A 21697-nucleotide genomic window follows, 5' to 3' on the forward strand; every position below is an offset into this window, starting at 1 on the left:
GAGGGGCGGGGCCGGATGGGAGGGCGGGGCGCGCAGGCCGCGGTGGGCGTGTCGGGGCGGGGCGCTGGGGGCGGGGCCACACGAGGGCGCTGGGGGCTGGTATCCGCCAGCCGAGCGCGGGTGGGTTAGCGCCCGCTCCTGTCTCAGGCGCCCGCCGCCCGCCGCCCGCCGCCCGCCGCCCGCCGCCCGCCGCCCGCCGCCCGCCGCCTGCCGCCCGTGCGGACCTGGGGGACGTGGTGCATTACCCACAGGAGAGGGGCTGCAGGTAAACCAGGTGGGCCGCCTCTCGGGCGGTGGCTACGTTGGAGACATCTGTGTGTTCCTGTTCCCCACATTAACCTAGCAGACCCCACATTTTCCCAAGAAACCTGTTAAAATGGGGTATGCAGTCCATTTGGAGCATTTATCAGACATTGATTGGTTTGGGTTCGCTGTCTTCGTATTCGTGACGCGAATAAGTATTTGTCATTGCTCATAGGGACTGCAGTTTCTACACTGCATCTTCCTGGGTCCCTAGCACAGAGTAGGTCTCCAACTTTTGATCCTATGGAGGCGGAGGCACATAGCTGAACGCAGAGGGTTACTTGGCAGCGTTTTCACGTTGTAACAAAGTATCCCTACCAACACAGGCAACTCCTGCCCTAAAAACAGACAAAACACTAATAGGTCATGTGGCAAGTTAGATGAGACCCGGAAAATAAACACTAACCTGTCTTTTCCAACTGTAAATGGAACAATTTGAAAAGTGAAATGTTAGTATATATTAGAATAGACAAGAGAGCGTCACAGAGGAGGTGGGATTTGAGACTTTCCCACCGAAGGATGAACAAAGGCCACGAACAAAGAAAACAGTGGAAATGGCCCAGACCAACCAGAGGGAGCAGGTTGGGGCACAGGTGAACATAAGATGGAATGAAGGCTGGACAGACATGTCGTTTACATGCAGTGACTGCAGAAACCATCGAGGCCCCAGGCAGAGCGTGCAATCTGTCTGGCAGTGGCGCTGAGTCGGATGAGATGGGGAAAGACCGCCAGGGAGGTGAGATTCTGCCACAGGAGCCAGCTGGACCGTGCCTGTTAACAGACTTCAGAGGGTTTTAACGGAAAAGGTGAATTTATTTATGGATCTTTGTATTTTTGTTGATTTCAGAGAGGAAGGGAGAGGGAGAGATGGAAACATCAATGATGGGACTCATTGGTCGGCTGCCTCCTGCACGCCCCACACTGGAGATCGAGCCTGCAACCCCGGCACGTGCCCTGACCGGGAATCGAACCGTGACCTCCTGGTTGATAGGTCGGGCCTGAAAAGGTAAATGTAGCCTGGTGTCTTTACCATTCAAATAACTGAACTGGGGAAAATGATACATTGAGTGGTGCCTGAGAACATAGTTGAAAGTGTTCTGGAAATCATGGATCTACTATGAAATTTTTCCCATCGTGGACATATTTGAAACCATGTAACATTCAATGTCAAAACGTCACATCTGGGTCTGAGGAAGTACTTGAAATTATTTCACATGGTTTGAAACATGCCCATCCAACTTGGATTGCAGTATCAGGTAAAGTGAAAGCAACACACACACACACATAATATGGGGAAATTTTCTTCATTTTTAATTTACAGCAGAAAGAATATAAAGCATTCAGAAAACATTTTCCATATTTTTAAGGGCAATTCAAAACATTTTGCATGGTTTCCAGCAGCTGAGTTCTTCAACAGATCCATTGATTCAATGATGCTTTACATGCACAATTACAAAAATAAAACTTACAAAAAAGAAGACATCTAGACTAGTTTTACATGCAAGTCTCAGGGACCCCCCATTGGGCGCCAACTACTGTGTGGAACTGCCATAAGCGACCGTGCAGCCAGAAAGGGGTTCGAGTTAGTGTCTTTATTTCGTTCACACAGTACAGCTGATTTCAGATGGGTAACAAGAATAGCAATGAAATCTTCAGGAGACAGAATAAGATTAGCTATTAACTTTTATAATGAAATCTACTCCTGGCACTTGGGAATTCAGATTATCCAAGAAAGCTGCGCTTATCTATCATCTTATATTCAAAATTAAGATTCATAACCGAGGAAAAGCGGTCAGAAGTGCTTCGTATCGGTGGGAGCGTACTGGTACCTCCCCTAGGATTCACAGTTGTACTGCTACTTCCTGTCCCCTCCGCGAGAACCCTCCCAATTCTACATCAGTCTTTCTCTTCCCGAACTGTCTAACTCACTCAGCGAATAATGTAGCATGTGGAACATGAACAAAATAAGTGTGAGGGTTAAAGCAAACCCACTGAGGTCATTACTCTTGTCAAAAGATCAGTTATTTGTACCAGAATAAATGGAATAAACATCTAAATTCGGCATTAAGACAGGATATTCTGAGAGAGCTGGCTTTCACGTTCTATTCCCACTTAGGAATGCAATTGTGTGTGTGTGTGTGTGTGTGTGTGTGTGTGTATAAATGACTGTGTCCTCCTGTAGGTTAAACTGTAAAATAAAAGGGATCGTGGGTGGGGTGTGGGGGGGACTGCAACAGCTGTAACATAACCCACACATTTAAAATAACAAAATTGAGTCAGCTCAGTTTACAAATGTACAGATGGCTACTAGTTGTGGGGCTGTCACTGTGGTCGAAGCTGATCACAAGCAGTAAGACATATACTGTACAGTAATTTGAGGTTGGCAGTGAAAGGAATTAAAAAACAAGTACAATTATAGAAAAGGCACCAAGAGCACTGACCCCAGTGTTTACCTCGATCCTGTTGTGTCTACCTTCCTTCTGAAAAGACACCAGTTTAAAAGCTTATTTGTGAATATTTTTAGGCTTCACAACGAGCCTTGAGTTTGAACTTACAGTTGGCAGCCAGAACCAAGAAGAAAACACACACACACACACTATGATTTCAGCTTTACACCAACTGGTCCTGAAACGTAACCTGGGAATTTTTAAACTGGCATCGGCAGATGCGAACTGGATTCTCCTCGATTGGACGTTAGTAGTTGAATGTTTAAAAGCATCAGATTTCTTTGGCTCCTCGTTCTGTGAAAATAGTCATGTGCCGTGACATCCCTACAAGACCAGTCTGCATCTCTTAAAGTTTTAGTTATTTCTTTTGTGTGCAGTTTTTTAAATGACATGTTCTGATTTCCAGCAGGAGATATGAAAACGTGAGACATTTTTCTACCTTTCGCACTATTTCTTTTGTCAGGGTTTGGTCGTCCTAAGTATTCTTCGTTGGAGCGAGTGGATGGTATTAAGCTGTTTTACGGATTCATCTTATGATTATCTGTTTAGCAAAAGGAACTTAATTTTCTTAAGCAATATTAGCATTCACATTACTTGGCACCATTGGCAAAATTTTTTTTTTAAATAAAATAAAATAAACTCCTGGTAGCCAAAATTAAATGTAAACATATCCTTTTTTTAAGTAATGTTACTCTGCCTTTTCTCCTAAGTCTAAATACAGTAGCTCTTTTTTTAATTTTTATTTTATTTGCAGTTTAGTCATGCTTTAGCAAAATGTTCTTCTAAAGAACATTTAAAATAAAGTACTCTTATAGTGAAATAAAGTTTTTTTGTTTCATTTTACAGACCATAGCCACTAATGCTTTGCTTGTGTTCATTTCTTTTTTCTTGATTTCATGCACATATCTCTTTGTTTTAATATATACAATATATACAAACAATACATCCACATTTTTCTTGCTCATTCAGACAAAACTATACAAATAATTTTATCTTGCCATGTTATTGACCTTTGTGAATAAAATATTTAGCAATTAATATAATCCCTTTCAAATATTTCTCACTTTCCATCTCTACCTTCTATATATACACAGAAACTGCTCTGTTTGGATGAGATATAGCCAAAAATATGGAATTTACTGGCCAGAACGCAGCACCACGCTGATCTTTTAGGTGGCAAATGTCCAGGCAAGGTTTATGATTCCTCAGAATGACTACACTTCCCAGGGTTACTGGAGAAAGCTACATGCTCTACCGATTCTCTGAGTAACCCCCATTGCACATGAAAGTAAGGCAAAAAAATTAAAGTGCTGAACATGAGAAAAGGGACACGATGAGTCCTCGCAGGTTCCTGGGGGGGGGGGGTGGGACAAGAAAATAAATCTTCACTCTGGAAGCGGTTTCTCCTCAGTTCCCATGCATTACCCGTTTGCCACGCCCGCCCCTCTGCACATTTCCACAAGACATTAAAAACCTGCAGATTTTTTAAAAAGTTGCATTAAGTGTGCTGTCGAGGTTAAAACAAGAACCAACGGAACAGTGAAGGAAATGAGAACGCACGGACGCAATAAAGATTGGGGTGATCTAAGCCCTCCGCTGACAACGAATCCCGAAGAGTCAGCCTCTTGGAAGCCACTGGCAGGTGCGGGAGCAGCGTTCTCGTGTTGCCAGCGCATCCCCACCACTTCTTCCCTATATTTTTGGTATAAATATTTGTACAGTTCCACGCGATGTTTGAGTACAGCCCTATGTGAGCAGGAAAGCGGCCGCTTCCCCAGGGGGAGCCTCTTTCCCTTCCTCGCGGCGTCTGGTTTTCCCGCGACCCAACAGAAGGTTGAGTTCCATGATGTCTCGCTGATCAAATTAAAAGTTGTCCATGAAAGTGCAAATGCAATGAACAAAACATTCCTGTTAAAATCCTGCAGCTGATCTCTCCAAAACTGCAGAGGGATTGTGTGTGTGTGTGTGCGTGTGTGTGTGTGCGCGCGCTTGTGTGTTGTTGCATGTCTCTGCTAAAAACAGAAATGAAAACAGTCTGAAAAGCAATGTCACATTGCTAAGGGATGCTGCTGTATGTCTTCAAGTTCCTTGGTCTTTTTCAATTCTTTCACTCTGCAAGAGAAACAGAACACAACACCAGGTGGTAACTACAGGGTGGAACTGACCAAACCCAGGAAAGGGCGTTCCCATTCCCTCTCAAGCAAAAAAAAAAAAAAAAGAAGAAGAAGAAGAAAAAGACCATTTGAGGATTGATGCCAAAAGAACCCGTTTAACTGCTGGGGGACATACTCCAGAGGAAGGGGGGCCCTTCCTGAACCCCCGCTCTGCCGCCACCTGCTCCCAACACAAAGGAGAACCGAAACCCACTTCACGAATTGAGCGCCAACAGTCACGTGTGCGTCTCAGACGGTGTTAACTGTTCAAACAGCTTTCTTCTCGGCCCGGTGGCCACCGTGAGCGCCCTGTAATTCCTGTAATTCCAGGTGACGCAAGTGAGGGGGCCTGCACACGCCTCTATGCGGGTGCGGCCTGGCCTAGGAAACCAGCTGCCTTTGCCCACAGGCTCAAGGTTGTCAGAGGTCGCGGCCCTGAGCTCACACCTGCACAGCTCGGGCTCACCCCAGGGGCTTCTGCTGTTCCCAGAGGAGAGGTTCCGGTCACCGCCCCCTGCTCCCGGGGGGCAGCCATAGGGGGCAATGCACCTAAGGGAGGGGGTTCCAGGTGTCCCACATGGTGTGCTAACCACATGCAAATGCAACTGTTACAGAGTCCTGGGAAGTCGCTATCAGCAAATGACTGGTTATTGACCACCTCCGGTCTGTTTTCATGTAAACACTCGCCGCGGTGTTTTAGGGGGGCCCCGATGCAGACGAGGGACCAGGGCGGAGGCCGTGAGCGCCGAGAAGAGCTCTCCTCACTGACCAACCAAGACCCCTGCCGTCAGGGCAGAAGGACCCCATGCCAGGGACTCCGGGGTCTAGCCTCCCAGGCCGGTGCCCGCCGCGGGCGTCACGGGCAGCTCGCAGCCCTGCGTGCCCCATGGTAACATCTGCTTCCCAAACCCGGGAGAGGTGACGGAGGCCAGCAGAGGGGCGGTTTCCCAGGGCGCCGGGCTGTACTTGCACAGCCTGGTCTGTCTGCCTCGCGCCTTTCGGACCCGGGCCTCTCACATGGAGGTCAGTAATCCCACACAGTTTCAGGTCTCGGAGTGTCATGCCTCTCCCGGGACCTGCAGTTATATCAGCACATTTACATTTCACTGCAAAGCAGATGCTAGTTTACTTTCTGGATAAACTCGAGCGGGCAGAAAACGTTCTGGAAACCCCGTGGGGAGGAGACATTCGAAACCCCGCGGCGAATTATCCAGGCGTCTGTTACAGAGGTGGCGCATCTGCTGGGACAGCCGTTCAAGACGACGGTTCTATTTACCGCCCCCGCGCAGAACGGCTTCTCAGGGACGCTGCTCCCATTGCACCGTCATTAATACGAAAGACCAGGACAGCAGTGGGCACCTTGCTCGTCTGATTAGCTGCGGCATCCAGCGAGCCCAGCTCGATCAAACCGTGGATCTTCAAGGCGGTTAAATCCCTTTCTTAACAGGCACGTTTAGAAACCGTTGCTGTGTCCACCACGGCACCTAGGCATTACTTAGCTTTCAGTTTTGTAAGGAAATACACCGTGGGTTAGGACGTGCTCAGGTAACCCGGCTACGGCCACGCAGAGGGGTGCGTCATTCTAGGTCCCTGATTTTGGACATGCAGACTTGATCAGTCGGTGGCGTTTTAAAAATTGAAACATGCTATGGTCTGGGTTCAATTTTTAAACATGCAACGTCTATACTAGCAGCTCTTCGGCTGGAGAAATGCAAGGCATGCAGCGATGCCACGTGTACTTCCGGGCATGCAATTGTCTGCGCCTGCGCAGACCTCAGGTGCCGAGTTAGGGCAAGATGTGCATGCTGCTTCGAGTGCTACACTGTATCTCTGCTCTCCCGCGGGGCTCATTCACAAATATGCACATGACTCCAGCGCCGAGGAGACCTCTAGAGGGAGAATCCTTAACTCCAAACCTGACAGCATAAACCAAAGACAGCCGTTCCGTTTTCTAGAGGGACACAGGGATGCTTTAAAAATACCCAGTTCCTCATCGAGATGAGATGAAAGGGGAGTGAAGTATAACCAGAAACATTTTACAGTTTCACATGAAAGAATCTGTTGTCAGCTGGTCACGACGGGTCTAGCCTGAAGTTTTCTTTAGTTAAAATGGCCATGTTTGTGTTTGCAGTTTCTTTCTGAAATAAAAAGCCAGCTAAGTTGTCATAAGGTTTTTAGGCTGCCATGTAAATACTCTGCTATGAAACGAGTGACTGCCTTGCACACCGCTAAGGGCAGAGATGGCTACGGCGGTTGACAAGGGAAATGAGACACGGAGGTCGTCCGACAGTTTCAGATCCATCTAACTCCCGAGCTAATGTGGAGAATCCATTCTCAGCTTCGTGCTGAGGTGCGCAGACACTGGCATTGTGACATCGAAATGTCTCAGGTAGCTGGGCTGTGGTGGCTCAATGGATTAAGCATCGTCCCATGGCCCAAGAGGTCCTGGGTTCGACTCCCAGTCGGGGCACACGCCTGGGTTGCAGGTTCGATCCCCAGTGGGGGGTGTGCAGGAGGCAGCCGATCAATGAGTCTCTCTCATCATTCATGTTTCTATCTCTCTCCCCCTCTCCCTTATTCTCTGAAATCAATTAAAAAAATGACTCAGGTATGTTTTTAAAAACAGGAAGTCATTGTGGGAGGACTTGCGGGAAAAGGGAAGAGAACGCTTCTGTTCCAATAGCTGCACAGGTGACTTAAAACTTGTCACCTTCTCTAGTCCTCATGCCACCACCTTCTCCCGTTTGTAAACGGACAGCATGGGATTGATGGACGTGAGCAGCTGCCCCGTCAGCCGATGCTCCAGTTAACAGACGGCAGTGCAGGGGTTCGAGGCCACTGCTGCCTCCAGGATCTCAGGAGAACAAAGGAGTGTTTCTCAGGTTCTGACTTTATTGGTTTTCCCCAAAACACTTGACAGAAGACGCATCTGGAAAACGTCCCTGGGCTGAGATAAGTGTGTTGCTGAAAACCGATGAGAACAATCGCATTTTCCCATTCTCGGATGTCGTCCTCTATATGACCCCGTGGTGAGTTTATTCCAACGTTTTAGAGAGAAAAAGTACCTCCCCATCAAATGCATGTGTCGATTTCTCAACACAGATTCGAGACGTGAAAAGAGTGGGCCTAAGAATCAGGGGAATGGAAAGCTTTTTAGCTTCGTTCTCCAAGCTGCGATGCTAAGGCTCTCACAGTCTGCCCTACGGGAACCCGGGTGGCGTTCCATGGGACCGGAGGGCAGTGTCGGGGTAAGAGAGGTGTCTGTTTTGTTTTCAATCAATTATCAATCCAATAAAGTATGTGTGAATGTCGCACTGTCTCCAGAGACACAGAAAACACTGAGTTCTCTTACTGGAGTGGTTCAGAACAACACCCGATACTGTCATTTTTTGTTAACGAATCCTAGGGAATAGAGGTTTCAAACCAGAGTGTTTCCGATAGTTACAGGAACTTGTTAGTTCGTCTTAGCCAAGTTACAAATAATCCCTAAAACGCACAGGTCAACTAAAACCCTACCGACCACAGTAAGGACACACCACAGCAGTCCCACAGTCACCATCTCGGGGAGAGTCTACTTGCTTACTCGGATTTCCGAGCCAGAATGAGCGGGGAGCTCAGGGAAAGAGGTCTTGCCGTTTTCCAGAAAACCCACTGGACTGCAAAACGAAGGAGACGACGAGGCCCGAGAAGGAGGGCCCAGAGCAGGTGTCTGTGCTCCAAACAGGTCCCTTTCCCAGAAGAGGCAAGTGAGATGACCTTGAGGCTGAAATGCCCCCCACGGTGACACATCCCCATCCAGTGCCTCGGCTCCGGAAACCGGCTCCCATCAGGCTCCCATCAGGCTCCCATCAGATGCGACCAGGGAAGTGGGAGCGCCCACTGCTGGCCTGGGCCCCGCTCCCTCTCGCGTGAACAGCCCCCCTGCCAGGCGTTGCTGGAGGGCGGCCCTCGCAGAGAAGCACGTGTAACAGCGCAGAGTAGCAGCAGAGCGCGGCGAGGACCCGCCCGGGCACCTCGCAGGGCGTCGGCTCTCAGTTAGTTGCCTAGGTAACGGCAGCATCTGCCAAGTCAAGTGTTTGGAAACCCAGTCGTCAAATGCAGAGAAAAATGTGTGGCTTAAAAACGTGTGTCCGTGCAGGGGCGGCTCGGAGGCTGGAGGCTGAGAATCGACCCAGGAACCAGGAGGTCAGGGTCTGATTCCCGGCCAGGGCACCTGCTGGGGTTGCGGGCTCCATCCCCAGTGGGAGGCGTGCAGGCGGCAGCCGATCCATGGTTCTCTCTCATCACTGATGTTTCTGTCTCTCTACCCTCTCCCTTCCCCGCCCCCCCGCCTCTCAAAAGAAATATCAAATACAAATAAATAAATGTATATGTGAGCAGCGTTATTTCTCACGTGCTATACAAATAGTTGAAGGTTAATTAGCAGCATAACTAAGTAGTAATGCTGCCAGTATCCTTCAGACAAACAGCAAATAAATAAATAAATAAATAAATAATTTTTTAAAAAAAAAAACAAAAAACCAAATAAATAAATAAAAATGTGTGCCCAAGAAGTGTGATCTTTTCTTCCTCCAACTGGGGTTCCTTTATCCCAGTGGGACAGCGCCACCCACCTTCACGGACCAGGTAACTCAGTCAGCAGTTTCCAGGAAGAAGCGGGGTAGGGCCCCCGAGCGCCCGCTGCCTGTAATGACCTGCAGTGACTGTAATGACCTGCAGTGACTGTAATGACCTGCAGTGATTGTAATGACCTGCAGTGACTGCCTGTAATGACCTGCAGTGACTGTAATGACCTGCAGTGACTGTAATGACCTGCAGTGACTGCCTGTAATGACCTGCAGTGACTGTAATGACCTGCAGTGACTGTAATGACTGACCTGCAGTGACTGTAATGACCTGCAGTGACTGTAATGACTGACCTGCAGTGCCTGTAATGACCTGCAGTGACTGTAATGACCTGCAGTGACTGCCTGTAATGACCTGCAGTGACTGCCTGTAATGACCTGCAGTGCCTGTAATGACCTGCAGTGCCTGTAATGACCTGCAGTGACTGTAATTACCTGCAGTGCCTGTAATGACTGACCTGCAGTGACTGACTGTAATGACCTGCAGTGACTGCCTGTAATGACCTGCAGTGACTGAATGTAATGACCTGCAGTGATGTGACAGGTCACGAAGCCCACACCTCGAGGACAGATCGTTATGCAAGCCCACTCCTCACGCTTCCCTTCCGCATGGGGACCTGGGTTTCCGCCATCGGACGGAGGAACGCCCTGTCACCCGCCCGGCGCAGCCCCCGGGGAAGCAGGCTCCCAGCAGGGGCTCGAGGGGTGTCTTGGCCTCAGCCATCCTGCCGGCACCGGCCGGGAGCAGCAGGGCACCTGCTCACCAGGGAAGGAGTGAAGCTGTCGGCTCCACCTCCGTGTCCAACAAGCTTCCTCCTGAACGGACAGCGAGGGCGTCCAAGACCAGACACACCCCTAGGATGTCAGCAAGAACCTGAAGATGCTTTTTAAGGCTTTTTTAGCCTTTTTACGGCTAAGCCCGCAGGGAAAAAGCTTTTCCTTAGCCTGCCCCGAGTGAAGATGGAAAGTGGGGTGCATTTCTGGCTGCTGTGCTGGGGCCTCGGCTGCTGTGTCTCAGTCCTGGTGGCCGACGTCGTCCCGCGCCAGGGAGCCTCTGGGGACGTTAACCGAGGGGTTGGGGTCGCCCAGCGTTTCACAGACACTGTCCCATGACGCTTAACTAAGTTCCTAACCAGTTCTTCTCCCGGGGAAACCGCGTCGTCGTCAGCGCTTCATCAGCTGACCAAGTGCGTGCAGCACCTTCTTTCACACCCACCCCAGGGATGTGGCTTCTCCCCAGAGAATGTTCTGCCTCCAGGAGCCAGCTCAGCTTGGGGACCACGAGGAGGAGTGTCCCTGCGACGTCAGTGAGGGGACAGGGAGGGAGCGATTGCACTGGCCGTCAGACAAAGCCAGAGGCCAGCTCTCCCTCGAGTCACCGGGCGAGGTAAAGACGACCGTTCTAGAAGGAACCGGCGGCTTCTCAGCTCCTCTGCCCGGACCCCCCTACAGGCTCTGGGTGGAATCCCGACTTCCTGAGGGGACTTCTGGGAGCTCAGGACGGATGCAGGGGGCGCCTGGGAAATGAAGGCGGACACCGACTGGCACTGAAGAGCATCCTTCAGAAACGAGGTCTTAAACGCGGCCCCTCACACGCCAGGAGCTAACAGCCTCAGCACACAAGCAGCCACTTTTACTAAATGCCGGCTCCGCAGCAGACGAGTGGGAAGCTGGTGTCACAGGCCCGGCCGTGCGGCGGTCAGTTCAGCGGAATCCGAGGGCACGCAGTGTTCCCTTCGGAAAAGCTTCTAAATGGGCGAAGCATCCTATCTGTGTGCAGAGGGCGAGAGGGACTGGGAAGAGCAAGGAGACTCCTGTCCCCTTCTTCTCCTGAGCCCCAGACACAGGCCCCTCCGAGCCGGCTCTGCCGCACGGGACCCCGACTCTTCCGCGCACCTAGCCCTGGCGAGGACGGACTAGTTCCACTCCCAAAAGCGCGTAGCTGCTTCCTTATGATCTTTCACACAAGCGGCCCCTTCGATGTGACGACCCGTGGGTTTACACAGGCGAGACTTTCAATCTTGTATAGAAATGAGGCCTGGCTTCGAAGAACTTATAAAAACTCAATTCTCCTGGTACTGCAGGCCGGCAAACTAGGGCCCCTGGGCCGGCTCGGCCCTAGCGTCTCTGTAAGGGACGTCTTGTGAGAAGGGCCACCCACTCCGCCCAGGGACTCTCCACAGCTGTGTTCCAGCTGCGATGGCAGAACCCGGTGGTTGCCATGGAGATGGCCTGACCTCTGAAGGAAAAGCCAGCGGACCCTTGGCTTCTGCTAGAATGAATTGACATCAGCGTCGACACAGTGGGGAGTAACACCTTGGGAAACACGCGAAGCTCCAGGCGTTTTGAAGGCTGCTCTTTCCTCGGAAATCTCGCAGGTGACTATGTGACTTCCCAGGTGCCATGGGAAGTCGAGAGAGATTCCCGTGTTATATTTCCGGGGCGTCTTCTCTCAGCATGACGTACGTACAAGACAAACGTGGACAAATTAATCTACATGGAAGCCTGTGTTCGGTGACTTAGATTCCCGGGTCTTAAACCGGTTTTCTGGCATGAAATCCTTGATTACCATTTAAGACATGTCCCAGTCCCCCTGGCGGGGACTCTCACCCCACTGCCCGCTGACACATGAGCATCCCGCTCTGGGGCCGACCGAGGCCCAGGCGCCATCATTTCTTTAAAACGCCGATGATGGGAGGATCGCCTCTGAGCTGCCCCAGGACACACGGAGGTGAGGGCCCTCGCACCGCATCCCCGGCTGGCCTTGCCTTGAAACGCCGGAGGTCAGCTCCGCTCGCGTTGTTACAGCGAACGTCGGGGCGATGCTGACAGGGCGGCTCTGGGCGCTGACTGACCCCGCAGCGCCGGGGGAGGGAGGTTAGAAAATAACGCGGGAGGGACAGGGGCCTGGGGAAACGGTCATTCTACACAAGATAGAGACTCATTAAAGACCACAAAGCCGAGACCACCCAGGGAGCCTTCGTGCTTTAGAAATTTGGACCCAGCACATGAGAGAAGTTCGCGAGGCCAATGACCTCGCTCACAAGTACCCACTCGCTCCCTGTTTCAGCCTGAGAGTCCACGTGTGCCCCCAGCCGCCCGTGTGCACCGGAGGCATCTCCCCCTCCTCCGCATGCCCGGTGCGGCCTCCGCGCCCCCCCCCCCCCTTCGCTTGCTCATGCATCGGGCATCGGCACACCTACCCTGGGTGACTGTTCTCCTAGAGGGAGCAGGGTTAGTAGTCAGGGTTAGTTTCACTCGTGTCTCATTTCATTCAATGGATGTGAAACTTACTGCATACCTCGGCGCAGCCCCATGCAAGCAAGCAGAAAGCAAAAGACCGAAAATGGAGGCAAGGTGAACGGGCCTGCAGGCAGCTCACTCACCCTTTTGTACAGCCTATGGTCCGCCAGGGGGCTTCAGACAGTAAAACAACACCAGACAGCTATTAGCACGGAGGCTCACGACAGAGGCTCACAAATAGCTTTACTTCAACACAAGCAGAGAGTTTAAAGTGGTTCCTTGGATGGAAAGGGAGCGTGGTGGTCTGGTACGTGAGATGAGCAGGTAGGGAATCTACCAGTTTATTATTTCTTATTTCCTATTGTTATTATTTTTGTTTAATCCTCACCTGAGGATATTTTTCCCATTGATTTCTAGAGAGAGAGAGAGTGGAAGGGAGGGAGAAGAGGGGGGAGACAGAGAGAGAGGGAGAAACATCGACGTGACAGATCACGCCTATCGGGTTGCCACCCGCAGGAGCTTCTACCAGGGCTGGGGAACCTGCAACCGAGGTTCGTGCCCTTGACTGGGAATCGAGACCGTGACCCTCCAGTCCGCAGGCGGATGCTCTGACCACTGAGCACACCAGCCAGGGCACCAAGCTATTTTTAAGTCTAGAAACGTTGGGGTCATGTGACAGCAAGTCCTTAAGCGATGGGACTCCTGAAGCCACTGCCTGCCCCACCTGCCTCAGAGGGGTCCCGGGAGGCCTCCCGTTTTGATGCCTCCAAGTGACAAGCCACACGGAGTGCCTCTGAGAATGCGGCTCATGAGCCTGATGGAAGCAGGGCCTCACCCGTCCGTCCGTCCGTCCGTCCGTCCGAGGGAGGCATGAGCTCCACCTCCCAGGGGAGGCTCTCGGGGTCCCCTCGGCTCCCGCATCGACAAGGAGCGGAGTGAGTGCCATCTCAGCCGTGTCCAAAGTCCAAAGGTCACTACAGTCTCCCTGCCCGCGTCTAAAACCCGAACCAGGGGCGGGCACGTGACCGAGCGGGCCAACAGGGCCTTTCACCCCGAATCACGGGCAGACCCGGAGTTCAAAGCCTGACGTTCTCTTCCTCACACACCTTCCTGTGGCTGCCCAGGTCTCTGCCAGTTAAAAGAGGAACCTGTGACGGGCAAAACCTCTGTGGCCTTCTCCTCTGCCAGTTTACGGAAGAGGACTCTAAACACAGGATGAGGATGGCTCAGCTCAGCCCGCTCTGGAGGTGGTGTTCGTCCCGCGCCCGACGGAGCAGCACGGGCTGCGGCCACAGAAGGAAAAAGCTCAGAGTCGCCTCACCGGGGCAGCGTCGCCGGCCTCGTGGTCAAAGCCGAGGCGAAGGCGAAAGGGAACAGGAAAAATGAACTGGTGGGCACTGGGTTTGCTGGAGGGGCCTCAGGAAGGGACTGTAAAGCTAACGTGTGGCTCCGGCCCTGTCCCTTCTGTCGCCATGGAAATGAATTCTTTTGTTCGTTTAAGTAAAAGTACAAGCAATTTCCTTGACAACAAACTGTCTGGGAAGCAGGCACCGCAGCCTCCCCCCCTCCCCCCCCAGGAGGAGGGAGCCCTGGGGGCTTCGCGGGAAGGAGGGTGCTGACTTCCGTGAGCGTGTGGAAAGGGCGGGGGGGGGGGCGGCGAGGGAAGGGGGTCCTGGACGCCCTCCTGGAGGAAGGAAATAAACCCCTCTCTTCGGATGCGAGGACTCCACGCAGGACGGAGTGACAGAGGCTGGTGTGGGTGAGGCTGGTGGGACTGACCTTGTTATGTCAGAGCACAGCCCCCAGGGACCTGCCTTTCCTAGCATCAATAGGGCGTCTCCTGGCGTCTACCCTCCAGCTAATCCCGGTGGAGAGCGAGCGGGCAGCTGAGTGTATGATAGCTTCTGGCAGAGCATTCTGGCCTCCGGACACCCGCCATATCCGAAAGGAGGCACTTTTTAAAGCAGAGGTTCTCAACCTGTGGGTCGCGACCCCTTTGGGGGTCGAACGACCCTTTCACAGGGGTCGCCTAAGACCATCGGAAAACACATATATAATTACATATTGTTTTGTGATGAATCACTATGCTTTCATTATGTTCAATTTGTAACAATGAAATTGGGGGTCACCACCACATGAGGAAGTGTATTAAAGGGTCGCGGCATTCGGAAGGTTGAGAACCACTGATTTAAAGATTTTATTATTGCTAACGTGTGGCTCCGGCCCTGTCCCTTCTGTCGCCATGGAAATGAATTCTTTTGTTCGTTTAAGTAAAAGTACAGGCAGCCAGTGAGCCCCTGTGAAGACTCAAAGTCCAAATGCTTTCGAAGTTCGCAAGCAGATGGCTTGAGGAGTAAGAAAAGCGAAAGTGAAACGAAACCTCTAGGAATGGACTGGACCTGACATGGGCTTTTGGGGCGAAGGGACACGCCGGGCCGTGAGCGAGCAGCACGGCTCCCAGGAACACCAGGACCACAGGGACGGCGGCCTGGACGCGGCCGGAGGCCACTGTCACAGCCGGCGGCCTGGGCGGCCTGAGTGACGGAAACCAGCTCTGCACCAGCCCCCCGAATCCAAGGACAGAGCCTGATCCGCACCAAGAAAAGTCCAGCTCAGGGGGAAACACGGAGAAAGCCCGCCGGCCTGGCTCCCCGGGAAGGGGCGGGGTCTGGGGAACCCACTGTCTGCTGCTGAGGCCTCTAACCCCAGGGGGCCTCCCCAGCCTGGCCTTCCTGGGGGATTCCAGAGCCTGCTGTCTGCCACGCGTGCAGCAGAGGGCGCCAGCCACCCCAGACAGTCCACTTGTCTCCTTCCCGAGAAGAGAATGCGTTTCTTTGTGTTTTGGACGCACAGGAGCCCAGTGAGGCTCGCGGTGAAGAGCAGACAGCGATGGGGCCTGGAAACCACAGCCCAGAGGGAAACGTGGAATTAAAGCTCATCCAACTGAGCTGTCCTCACCCCGAAGGAAGCCAGAAACGCCGGCACGGAGCTCCACTCCGCACGGCGCCCAGCTTCCAGCGGCAGCAGCTCAGTCCCTAGTTAGGAGTCCTATGTCCCGGGGTCACGGGGAGGTTGGCCCTGACTCTCTGCAGGAGGGGGGCTGGCCTCTGTGGGGGTGAATGAGCGGCTCAGCGACCAGGCTGCTCTGCGAGCCGTGCCGTGACGAGTCAAAGGCACCGAGGCGGGTGCATGTACCTACCTGTGGCGACAGCGCCGTAGAAACCGCATTATCTTCCGAGCAGCTTGATCCTGCTTTTTGGTTAGCAAACTGCTCCTGCAAAGGAAGCCAGAAGGCTCACCATCGGCACGAGAAGGGTGCTGTGGAGCTTCCTCTGAGGAAGGGGGAAGCTCGCGGCAGGGGTGCTGAGATCGTAATGAAACAGTGCGTGTAGCAAACCCAACAGCGGAGCAGGTCCCTGGAACCCTGGACTTCCATGGGAACCGTGGGGGCGTCACTGGGGAGCGGGCAGTGGGGTGGGGGCTGAGGTGGGGGGGAGGGAGGGGTGGAGAAGCACCCCCCAGCTCGCCGGGAGCCAACGTGACACTGACAATTGATGTCAGAACTGTACTCCCGACTCTCCCAGGTGCTCGCTTTGCTGAGAAAGGCGTCCCGGGCTCCTCCGTCCAAGCCGCCCTGCCTGCCCTCAGCACTCCCTCTGGGCTACTGCTTTCTAAGCTTCTGTCAGCGCGTCTCCCTGTCCCCACACACGCTCTCAGCAAGAGCTTCTCTCCACTCCTCCCCGGCCTTCCGTGTGGTGCCCGCGCGTCACAGAGGCCACCGTTTCCAGGGGAAACTTGGCTCCTGCCAAATCCTGATGCAAGTGAAACGGGGCAGAGACGACAAATAAATGGGTGGGAGGCGCAGACAAAATAAGCCAAACAGACCAAGAGGTGACGACAGAGGCCTTACCTGCGAAGCCTGGGGTCTGGAAAGAAAGTCACTGCACAAGCCCCCCTCCCCCACCCCCCCACAGGCCCTGCCGTCAGCACAGGCCGGAGCCCCTCCCTCCGTGGGCTGTGTGCACCTGAGCCTGTGCCCACCTGAGCCTCTGCCCACCTGACCTGTGCCCACCTGAGCCTGCGCCCACCTGAGCCTACACCAACCTGAGCCTGCACCCACCTGAGCCTCTGCGCACCTGAGCCTGTGCCCACCTGACCTGTGCCCACCTGAGCCTCTGCCCACCTGAGCCTGCGCCCACCTGAGCTTGCACTCACCTGAGCCTCTGCCCACCTGACCTGTACCCACCTGAGCCTCTGCGCACCTGAGCCTGCGCCCACCTGACCTGAGCCCACCTGACCTGCGCCCACCTGACGTGCACCCACCTGAGCCTCTGCCCATCTGACCTGCACCCACCTGAGCCTCTGTGCACCTGAGCCTGCGCCCACCTGACCTGAGCCCACCTGAGCCTCTGCCCACCTGACCTGCACCCACCTGAGCCTGCGCCCACCTGACCTGCACCCACCTGAGCCTCTGCGCACCTGAGCCTGCGCCCACCTGACCTGAGCCCACCTGACCTGTGCCCACCTGACCTGCACCCACCTGAGCCTGCGCCCACCTGACCTGCGCCCACCTGAGCCTCTGCCCACCTGAGCCTGTGCCCACATGTGCCTGCGCCCACCTGACCTGTGCCCACCTGAGCCTGCGCCCACATGTGCCTGCGCCCACCTGACCTGTGCCCACATGTGCCTGTGCCCACCTGACCTGTGCCCACCTGAGCCTGCGCCCATATGCGCCTGTGCCCACCTGACCTGCGCCCACATGTGCCTGCACCCACATGAGCTTCTGCCCACCTGACCTGCACCCACCTGAATCTGTGCCCACCTGACCTGTGCCCACCTGAGCCTGCGCCCACCTGAGCCTGCACCAACCTGAGCCTGCACCCACCTGAGCCTCTGCGCACCTGAGCCTGTGCCCACCTGACCTGTGCCCACCTGAGCCTCTGCCCACCTGAGCCTGCGCCCACCTGAGCTTGCACTCACCTGAGCCTCTGCCCACCTGACCTGTACCCACCTGAGCCTCTGCGCACCTGAGCCTGCGCCCACCTGACCTGCGCCCACCTGACCTGCGCCCACCTGACGTGCACCCACCTGAGCCTCTGCCCATCTGACCTGCACCCACCTGAGCCTCTGCTGCACGATGACCGCGGTCCGGCGCGCCGGCCGCCGCTGGCCGCACCTCCGGTAGCTGCGGTAGAACTTCTGGATGAGCACGGCCGCGCGCCGGCTCTGCTGGAACTTCTTCTGCTCGTAGTAGCTGCGGAACTTGCTCTGGATCAGGATGGCGGCCTGGGTCATCTTCTTGTACAGCGCGTACTGCGGAGACAGAGGCAGGGCGTGACCACGGGGCGCGGGGCTGCGCTCGGCTCTCGGCGAGAAGTCACTCTCCCCTCGCCGTGCTCTCCGTTTCCGGCTTCACTGCCAAACAGGCCCACCAGGCCTCTCTCCACCTACCTTTCCAGAACGAAAAACATTACCTAAGGGCCGCCTCCCGACGATGTGCTGCTTTTTGAAGGTGCTTTGTTCCCCCCAAATCCCCAAATATATTGCCCTTCTTGAAAAAAGAATTCTTTTTAAAGATTTTTCTAAAATTGACTTTAGAGAGGAAGGGAGAGGGAGAGAGACAGAAACATCAATGATGAGAGAGAATCATTGACCGCTGCCTCCTGCATGCCCCACACTGGGGGTTGAGCCCGCAACCCGGGCCTGTGCCCTGACCGGGAATTGAACCCTGACCTCCTGGTCCCTAGGTCGACACTTAACCGCGGAGCCACACCGGCCGGGCAGAAAAAAAGAATTCTCAATAGCAATCCACTTAGACACTTAGGAATCTTAGAAACACGCATGGCAGGTAAATGTTAAGTGTTTAAGATGAATACTTGCTCCCCTGGAACCTTTTTAACTCCCCGCCGTTACGCCTCCCACTCCCCCCTCACTACCAGCCCATCAGCAAACTCCCGAGTTACAAGGTCCCAAACACAAGGCTTATCATGAAACGCTGACACCTGCGAGCCACTTTAACCGGCGGGAGATGAGCACTCAGAGGGCCAAGGCCAGGCGAAGCCGCGAGGCCCCGAGAGCCGCTGTCACCAGGCCAACCGGGCCGGCTCGGGGGCTGGGCTCAGGGAGGGAGGAAGGCACGGGAGCCGGAGCCCCGTCCCGCTCCGTCTCCGGGCGCTACAGACTCAGAGCTCTCCGTCTGTAAGAATCTACGTCCACGCTGCTCAGCGAACAGAATACGACTCGGGGGGCGAGGAAGCGCTCGGCTTGCAAGAGGGCAACTTACCATCGGAGGGAAACGCTCGCAGGACATCCCTGCGCCTAGTGTGTCTGCATGTATGCGGTGGCATGAGGGAGGGACGGGGCCTCCCGGGCTGTGCAGGACACAGGGCCCTTCTGCAGGGACCCTCTCACCTAACCCCGCCTGCTTCACTCTCCCATTCGTCCAGGAGTCTTTTAAGACAAGGACGCCTTCTTGGGGGCTTCCCGGGGGCGTGCCCCGGGAGAACGGGCAGTTTACTTTGTGGCTTACGGGGCTCACGTCACTGGCTGGGATGGGCTCTTCAGATGGACATCAGTCCGAACAGTGTCCCATTATGGCTACTGAATAAGCATGAGGTCCCCGGAGGACAGACGCCCTGTGGTCAGCTGGCCTGCCGGGGGGTGGGGGTGGGGTGGGGTGGGGATGGCTGATTCATGACCCTGCCATCGGAATGGCCCCTTCGTGTCGCTGATGATGGGAGTGGAGTTTGTGACTCTGGTGGAATGGTTTGTGAGAGGGCTGGGTGTGGCATTACCTTCAAGACTATCCATGTCAGCTTTGGGGGAGAAACAGAGAATACAAGATTAACGTTAGAGCGCTCGACGGAAGGAAGCTGAAAAGCCAGAAGCAACGACACTCCCACCACCGCCACCACCAGCAGAAGGGCGAGCCGGCTGGATGCAGGCCTCCGCCCTCCGAAAGACTTGCCTCCTGTGGGCCAGTATTTCAGTCAAGGATGCCTTCCGTCCTGCTGGCTGTACATGACACTTCTTTGGGATGGGATTTTTTTAAAAAAAAACACCACTCAGAATACCAAACTACCAAACTCAGATTTGGGAATAGATCCCTGTTGTCATCACAGGCTTGAAGCTCTGGTTCTGGGTGTCTTATCGCTTGTGCTAAGAAGCCCGCCCACCGAGAGAAGCCCCCCCCTGCCCCCGGGCTGCGGGAACTGCGGTGTCAGCGTTTACACAATAAACCTTCATTTTCTGGGATCATGAACTCAACTGGCTTAAAGCTGAAGAGGCCCCCTCCCCCACCCCACGCAGGAACGGAGCGTAATCCTAGAGAAACTCGATCAAAGGCAACCCACATCGGACACCAAAGCCCTGGATCGTGTCGAGGGAACATAATCTGGAATTTCTACGTGGCGATTATGCACCTCGGCACTGAGCAGTCCCCCGATACACATTTAAAACCCACGAAAAGCACAACCCGATAAAAGGTTCCGGAATCTACCGACAGGACTGAACGTTAGCACATGAGCCGCCCAAAGCTCCATCAGGCAACGTCTCCTATTTTCTAACCTCCCCGGGACGGTTACAAAGATCTAATATTTTAATTTCTCTGAACCTCAGCTTCTTTGTCTGGAAGACGGAAATACAGTTGTTTCCTTTATATGATGGTAAGGAGCGGGTGAGACGATGCGCCTGGAAGACCTGGCCCCTCTGAGAGTCAGCCCCCCTTCCCTCTGGCGGGAGCTCTGTGGCTGCGGGTTGTCCCGGAAACAGTCACAGGGCAGCAACGAGCACATGGCTGCCCTTCCCGCATCCCCTCACTGAGCACTGCAAACGCAGGTTAAGGTCCTCAGCGATGTTTGTGATTCGTCACCATAAAATGCATAAGCAGCAGCTGAAAGGAAAACTGGCTGAGGGTGACATAACTTATCGATAGTTCTCGGTCAAGGACGACAGCCAGCACTGACCTCCAGCCGCCACGGTCAACTCTGTGAGGCCCCTTCATCACCACGGGGCGTATGGGTGAAATTACGGCAACACAGACCCTCACAGGCCAATACCAAAGGCCAAACACTGGAACCAAAGTTATTTTGTGGCACATGTCTAGTTGCCGTTGGATGTTTTTTTATCCTTTTCTCTTTTTCCCCCCTCTCTGGAACATTTTCCTCCTGTTTTCAATCAAGGCAGCTCAGAGGCGGCCCTCATCCAGGGCCGGCCTGCTGCCCCCGGCAGCCCCACAGGAGTGTCCTCGGGCGGGTGCAGTCCCCGGGGCCCTGCAGGTGGTTACCTGTTTGTACTTCCTGTAGCAGCGCTGGATGACGGCAGCGGCCACTTCCTGCTGTTCTCGCAAGGGTCGGCCCTGCGGGGGGTCAGGGGGAAAGTAAACTGTGACTCAGTATGAGAAACATCAGCCTGCCTGTGGCTTCAAGAGAAGCATCGCCCATTCCATTAACTTCATCAGAAATGAGACCCCCAGTGTTTACCAAGATACGGTGATAATGAGAAGTATACATTTCAAAAAATGGATTTACAGACTAATCTCCAGCTATTCTTGCTTCTAAATAGAGCCATCATTTTTGGGTGTTAGGTGACCTAAAAAACATACTCCTTTTTGCCCGGCTGGTGTGGCTCAGTTGGTTGAGCGTTGTCCCATGCACCAAGAGGTCACGGGTTTGATTCCCCATCAGGGCACATGCCTGGGTTGCAGGCTCGATCCCCACTAGGGGGCGTGCAGGAGGCAGCCAATCAATGATTCTCTTTCATCACTGATGTTTCTATCTCTCTCTCCCTCTTACTTCCTCTCTGAAATCAGTAACAACATATTAAATAAATAAGTAAATAAATAAGAAATGGCCGGTGTGTTAGCGGGAATGCTCATGACCTCCTCTACCTCCCGGGCCTGAAGAAGGTCCCGTCAGGACTCGGATCC

The 21697-nt window shown here is 53.9% G+C and overlaps 1 protein-coding gene across 9 annotated transcripts in view; it reads right to left on the bottom strand.

Annotated features, from left to right (window-relative positions):
- Positions 1–1591: 1591 nt before the first annotated feature.
- Positions 1592–21697, bottom strand: part of CAMTA1 (calmodulin binding transcription activator 1) — a 675715-nt gene continuing 655609 nt past the window's right edge. For 2 of the 9 annotated variants that reach the window (XM_081085443.1, XM_081085449.1), the window contains 6 exons: positions 21056–21127; positions 19566–19586; positions 17891–18084; positions 15971–16045; positions 12915–12945; positions 1592–4862 (listed from right to left, as the gene is read on the bottom strand). In XM_081085443.1, coding sequence (XP_080941569.1) covers positions 4830–4862; positions 12915–12945; positions 15971–16045; positions 17891–18084; positions 19566–19586; positions 21056–21127 — 426 coding nt within the window. In that variant the 3' untranslated portion in view covers positions 1592–4829. Of the gene's footprint in view, positions 4863–12914; positions 12946–15970; positions 16135–17886; positions 18085–19565; positions 19587–21055; positions 21128–21697 lie in introns of all 9 variants that reach the window. The other 7 variants (XM_081085445.1, XM_081085450.1, XM_081085448.1 and 4 more) reach the window with 5 other exon arrangements.

Source organism: Myotis nattereri, assembly GCF_964212035.1.
Source record: "Myotis nattereri genome assembly, chromosome: 3".
Classification (NCBI taxonomy): Eukaryota; Metazoa; Chordata; class Mammalia; order Chiroptera; family Vespertilionidae; genus Myotis; species Myotis nattereri.